Source organism: Gobio gobio (assembly GCF_949357685.1).
Source record: "Gobio gobio genome assembly, chromosome: 24".
Lineage (NCBI taxonomy): Eukaryota > Metazoa > Chordata > Actinopteri > Cypriniformes > Gobionidae > Gobio > Gobio gobio.
In genome coordinates, this window is record NC_137120.1 from 32,981,601 (window position 1) to 32,988,935 (window position 7,335).

Below are 7,335 nucleotides of genomic sequence, written 5' to 3' on the forward strand. Positions count from 1 at the left end.
TAGTTATTATCATTATTAGCATGCTAACCTAATGCAGGAGGCTGCTTCCAAATATCCGTAGCCTACTTCCCAACTATATAATAGACGAAAAAACTTAGGCCTATGTGAAAAGAGTAGTAGGCCTATGTCTGAATTCACAGTATTCATAAAACAGCAGGCCTAAAGTACACGGATGAGCTATTACTAGTGAGATTCAGAAGTGTAGTCTATATTTATCATTCAAAAAGGGAAGCCGAAACTAGGACTGCAGATATACAAACATTTAACAAAGCAACGCTTGCTTACCATTTTGAATATCAATCAGGATTGGTGTTTTTACAGTAGTTATCCTGCATTTAGCAAGCTAACGGTTAGCCTGATAGCTTAATCATTTATAGGTTTTTTTTAACACATTGTTTAATATAAAATTATGAACTAAACATTTAGCTTTACGTATATGTGTTTTTAGTTTCTTTGTGTTTTTTTTAGCAACATTACAACTGGCCTGATAGCTTAGTTATTAGCATTATTAGCATGCTAACCTAATGCCAGAGGCTGCTTCCAAATATGCATACTTCTCTACTATATAATAGACGAAAAACGTGTGTGTAAAGAGTAGTATGTCTGAATTCACGGTATTCATAAAACAGTAGGCCTAAAGTACCCGGATGACCTATTACTAGCGAGATTCAGAAGTGTAGTCTATATTTGTCATTCAAAAAGGAAGCCAAAACTAGGACTGCAGATATACAAACCATAAACAATCATGATTGGTGTTTTTACAGTAGTTAGCATTCATTTAGCAAGCTAACGGTTAGCCTGATAGCTTAATCCTTTATAGTTTTTTTGTACAAATTGGTTAATATAAAATGATCAACTAAACATTTAGCTTTATATGTGTTTCTAGTTTCTTTGTGTTTTAGCAACATAACTGGCCTGTAGCTTAATTATTAGCATTATTAGCATGTTAACCTAATGCCAGAGGCTGCTTCCAAATATGCGAACTTCCCTGCTATATAGTAGACGAAAAAAACGTATGTGAAAAGAGTAGTAGGCCTATGTCTGAATTCACGGTATTCATAAAACAGTAGGCCTGAAGTACTCGAAGGACCTATTACTAGCGAGATTCAGAAGTGTGCATCTAATGGACACTACGCTATCCCATGAGGCGCAACTGATGATGGAAGGTCACATGACAATGACGAATGTAGTACTTCCAGACTGCATACACACTATATATTTTTTTAATAATCGTGAGGTAATTTCTTATTCAAAAGAAGAGAGTGTGCGCTTTTTGAGTTACCAACGTTATTCACAGTTAGCCTTGATTCATTTATTTTTTGATCTCAAATGGAAGAAACCATGAGGTGACCTGTTCAACGTGGAATAAAACCAATTTCTTGATGCTCATCAAGGTGAATGTTTCCATCCCAGACAGCAACATAGAGTCGACCAATGAAGCCCATCTTACCTCTTCCCATTGATGGATGTAACGAATCAGTCTGGACAGTCTGAGTAGCCGCAGTAAACTGAGAATCTTGGTGAAACGCACAATCCGCAATGCCCTGGCCGTCTTGTAAACCTCAGAGTCGATGCCTTTCTCTACGATGAGAAAGATATAATCCACCGGGATGGATGAAACAAAGTCCACGACAAACCACGTCTTCAGGTACTTCATCTTGATCTTTTCAGGGTCCAGGATTATCTCCGTGTTTTCTTCGTAGACAATGCCTGTACGGAAGTTCAGCACCAGGTCCATGAGGAAGAACGTGTCGGACACTACGTTGAAGATAATCCAAGGGGTGGTGGTCTCCTCCTTGAAGAAGGTGATCCCCACAGGAATGATAATCAAATTGCCCACCATGAACATTAGCATTGTGAAATCCCAGTAGAACCTACGTGGAGAATGAAGGAATTAAATTACCTTTAGTGATTTACAGGGCACATTCTTAAATGCATGCACTTGGTTTTATTTATAGGTTACGCATGAATGGCGATAAAAATAGGTCTGCAACAAAACGTCTGAGAGCATTTGTAAATTGGTCCTCAAGGTATAGTTGTGTGCATGAATTCATTATTTCGCTTGGGCACCGGAGGATATGGGGATATATTTAAAAGATTGTGTTGCCATATGTCACATTTTTCATGTATTTGGTATAAGAGGCACACCCTTATAATAAAGAAATGAAATTCAGTCCTCATGTTTTCGGGTGAGACAGGGATACACCCTATAAATAACCCCAGCCTTGCACGCACACGAGAGGAGAGAGGCGATGTAGGCGTAATAAAACAGCTTTCGTGTGATATAGTGCCTGTTGGATGAAATCAATATTGTGAGATATTGTACCAATAAATAATAGTCAACCTATGCAAGGTCATCACAAGGACGTTGAGAAAGAGATACAGACGGGACAAAACGGCTTACAGATTTTTTGAGATTTAAGTGGGAAATTAAGATCTAAGTAGCTTCTCTTAAGGTGTATCAATGATTTATTGATTATTTATGGCGATATGACTGCAGGGCTGTCTGTGGTACTGAAAGCAAAACTTCGGAAGCGATCGCAACTGAGCTTTCTCACGCAAACTCTGCAGCTGTAGCTGCTGTGTTCTAATAATATGTGCTCCATCACATAAAGCTCATTTAAATGCAGTGCTCCGTTTTGTCTTCTCTGTGCAAATAATAATAGATCACTGGCCTGCACTGCAACGTGTGATTATGAATAAATACGAAGACTAGCTTGAACAAATCCATTATATATTTTCTTGTTTTTCCCATGCATGCACAGAAAGAAAAAAATGTGCATGAACGGTCATTGGCACAATGACCAGAAAGCGTAAAAGAATGCGTAATGATGCTGAGGTTGGGGGAAAACAGTTTTCTTTTTCTAAATGAGAGAGTACTTCTTAGCCTTTATCATTTATCTAAAATAGTCCATAAAAATATTGTACTGGCTGGATATATGAAAAAAAATTATGATGATTTAATCTATTAATTATTTATAAATAAATAAATAAAAATAAAACATTATATATATATATATATATATATATATATATATATATATATATATATATATATATATATATATATATATATATATATGATTTTATTTGTATTTTTATAAATATTTAATGTTATTATTTTATATCTAAATATTCCATTAAAACATTGAACTGGGTATCTGAAAAGTGAAAATTAGTTTCAGTGTTTTATTATTATTTTATTGTTTTTATAATTTTTTTTATTTTTTATGACTGATATTTTATTTTTTATGACTGATATTTTTTTAATTATATATGTATATATGTTGCATTAATACATTGGACGGGGTATCTGAAAATAGATTTATCTTATTAATAGTATTAGTTATTATTTGTTATTATTATTTTGTATTTTGTTCTGATGATTCTTTAATTACTTTTATGACTGATACTTTTATGAAGGATATATATATATATATATATATATATATATATATATATATATATATATATATATATATATATATATATATATATATATATATATATATATATATATATATATAAAATTTAAAATATTTAAAAATTTGATAATTATATACAATATTATTATTATATTATGTATATATTATTATTTTATTATATATAAAAATATTAAATATTGAAATGGATATTATATATATATTGAAATGGATATTTAAAATGAGATAATTATATATAATATTATTATTTTATATTATGTATATATTATTATTATTGTATTATATATATATATATATATATATATATATATATATATATATATATATATATATATATATATATATATATATATATATATATATATATATATATATAATATTGAAATGGATATTTAAAATTAGACAATGTATTTATTATTATTTTATTGTTTTTATATTATTGTTTTTATGACTACGAGTCTGATAACCAATTATTTCTGCCTATTTTTTTATTAGTGCTTGTTTTATTTGTGCTGTGTTTCTCACCTCATAATAAATGCCTATAACGTCAAATGTTATTGCTAACACAAAATGAATGTTGAATTTCCTGTTGAATGCACAGTGGTGTACTAAGCGGTTATTGAGCGTTTCTCTTTGGAGACCCAGCTAATGACGATACGAAAAATATTGGCCAGACTGATTATGGGTCTCAATCTAAGTTTCATTATCTAGTGCCTAAACTGAGGAAGCGATCCTTTATAACAGCCCTTATTGGAGGTCGCTTGATATCAAATCAACCTGTTTGTCACTGTATTTGAGCCTCCGTGTCCTGGGAGACAATTAAGCGAAGACACAGAGGAGACTAAATCATTCAAAGTGCTTCCTGGGAGAACAACAAACAAATTACACGTTGAGCTATAGTAATAAACAAGAACAGTTCTGATCTGCTCCAGGGTCAGTTTTGAGCAATTATCATATTTTGCATTCATTTTTAAATACAGATGCTAAAGTTTGCATTTGGTGTGGCATAAATTGCACTCTGCTTTTTAAGCTAAAAATCAATGGTAAGGCTCTACAAGAAAGTTGTATTCCCAGTGTATTTCATTACAAACTTGATCCTGAGAGGCTGAGGGGAAGGAAGTGTCCTGACTACATTTCCTTTTGCAGTTTATCCGGCTTTTACGCAACAGGATTTCCATAAATGTTCTGGTAAATTATACACACCTGATGACATGAAACATGACAGCTTTAGTGCAAGTGGGCAATCAATGAATCATCTCAGTTGACTAAAAATCAAGGGAATGTGAGTTCCTGATCCTTATTACTAATTATAATTGGGCATGTTTGATATTAAAGCCTGTGGGTTGTTCCATGAAAAGGGTGCCTGATACAGGGGCAATGATGGTAACAGAGTTGACATAGAATTAAATTAGTTTAATAAAATATTAAAGTGCATTTTTAGAAAACTGTCACAATGACATATAACTTTCCACCTTGTTTGTTGATAACGTCATCTTAAGATGTGGATGAAAATGGTGCTATATGGCAATAAAAGTGGTTCAAGGTCCTAATCATAGGGGAACCACATTTGGTGCTATATGGCACCATATCTTAACATGTTCTGTACATGGCAGCGGTGCTATATATAGCATCTCAGCCGAAGAACCACTGAAACTCCAAGATTGGTGCTATACAGCACTCAAAGTGGTTCCCCTATGATTACAAGCCAAGAACCACTTGTAGTGCCATATAGCACCATTTTGTTTTAGAGTGTATAGTCTGATAGTCAACCCTGTTACTGTGACTTTGTTCAGTGAACATGTGTTGTGATACCAAACACTAAATATCCGTGAATTAATAAATATCAACACACCTTGTGGTGTTATGACCTAGAGCACAATGGCTAAACGAAACGTTAAAACGTCAACTCTGTCACTTTAAGAAAAAGTAACAGAGTTGACATTTAGCCATTGGGGTCTGGGTCATAACACTACAAGGTATTCGAAGGAGAATTTAATGCTGGTTTTAATCATTCATTCACATATTTTTAGTATTCAGAACTGTACAAAGTCCCAGTAACACGGTTGACTATTTAAGGTCGTCCTCTAACAAATGTAACATTTTATTTAAGATGACGTTATTAGACAAGGTGGCACTTGTGTGTGTACTTTCAGGGGGGAAACGGTATACTAAGTGTTACATAAACCTTAAATAGTCAACCCTGTTACCATGATTTTGTGCGGTTTACTGAATGTGGGATATTTAAAAATTCCCTGATTTACATGTTTACCTTTTTTGTCTAACAAAATTCAATATTTTACAGAAGCGCACCTTTTTATACCTGAAAAGTCAGCCCTTTAATAGAATTCGTGTGCATTTGCAACCAGGTATTGCATCTCCATTGGTGTTACTCCATCATCCCTACCTGAAATCACTGTATGGATGAATAATCCAGTTGCCAGCGGATTTGACTCGTTCCTGCTCCTTCTCCACTGCCTTTTGGCTCCCAAACATACGCAGCGAGAATTTGTTGACCCCGGGCTGTAGCATGGCGCTAAACTGCCTCTGCATGTAAGTTTGATTGTCCCTGGTTTCCACATCTTCTGCCGTGATCTGTCCATCCTCAGACTTGGGAAAGCCCACAGAATTGGCCGGCTGGTTCGGGGTCGCTCCGTGCGCCGGGGTCGCGTTGGAGAAGGAAACTCTGGAGTCCTTCTTGTCAGCGGGAGCAGCGGCGGTCGGGGCAGGAGTGACCGAGCCGTCCATGCTGGAGGTGCTGGAGTGACATGCAGATGCTGGGAAGCCTCCACCTGTCTGCTTCTCCTGCTTGGAGAGGATTGAGGACAAGCTCTCGTCTCTTCGGCAGTCTCCGTTGATAACGCATCTCATTCCAGTGCCATCCTCGCCGTCAAACCCGCTCCTGGAAACATCTCCGTGACTGAGGAGCGCGGCGGATTCCGTGCTGCGTCCACACGAGACCGACGCGAAGTCCTTGTTGTTGGAGAGCCTGCTCGTTGCTCCCCCTCCTGGTGTTACGTTCTTCATCTTGGAGGAAGAGTCGAGGATTTCCTTGAGGTCTTCATCGCCGTCCTCCCCTTCGTCCATGACGGCGTTGCTTTGAGATGAATCCTGACGCAGGCAGATTGCGAAAGCAGTTTTACTACAGCTTTACTCCGCGTCCCAATGTTACCAGAAACAACTACACGAGAAGCGTTGCTATGGCTGGACTCGTTCACTCCCTTACCTGGTAACGCATCGCAAGCTGTGTGTTCCCCGTCTCACACAATGAATGGAGTCATGAATTAAACTGTCAAGGAGAAATGAGTGGGAAATGGACCGAGATGCGCGTAATTGCGCGGTTCTCGGTGTTAAATAGCTATACAAATGTTAGTAGCATAGTAGTATGTTTGATTATGCATAATTCATCTGCATATTAAAGGATGGATTTAAATGATATTTAAGGATGCCTTGATTAAAATGTCAGGTTTGTGACCAAATAAATTATTTTGAATAATTAATATCAGGTGTTCTTACAGGTTATTCCCTTTGACCTGAACAAAAAAAAAAAAAAAGTGTAATTTTTGTTGTCCTTTTTTAATGTAATGCCCGTATATACATTCATAAGGGTCTAACGTCTTACCCCCCAGTATTTCAAATTCCCCCAACCCCCAAAAAACATGCCTTTTAAACAAGGATACAGTTAATGATGGAGCCTTTTTCGTTATAGTTATACCACCTAGACATTTGGCACTAAGCCACACTCACACACACACACAAAGACACCTTTAATTCAGAATTTGACATTTGTTCTACATAGAAATGTATTCAAATTCTTATATCTGGACGACCAAAATACATTGCTCTCGCGATAGTTTGCGAATATTCACATGGACTTAATTATAAATAGTATGGG

General features: G+C 35.8%; 1 protein-coding gene across 1 annotated transcript in view; it reads right to left on the reverse strand.

The window, feature by feature from the left end:
* Positions 1 to 6,719, reverse strand: part of hcn2b (hyperpolarization activated cyclic nucleotide-gated potassium channel 2b) — a 51,289-nt gene extending 44,570 nt beyond the window's left edge. Inside the window, exons 1-2 of the mRNA XM_079806989.1 lie at positions 5,848 to 6,719; positions 1,451 to 1,874 (exon numbers count right to left, since the gene is read on the reverse strand). Coding sequence (XP_079663115.1) covers positions 1,451 to 1,874; positions 5,848 to 6,527 — 1,104 coding nt within the window. The 5' untranslated portion in view covers positions 6,528 to 6,719. The remainder of the gene's footprint in view (positions 1 to 1,450; positions 1,875 to 5,847) is intronic.
* Positions 6,720 to 7,335: the final 616 nt, after the last annotated feature.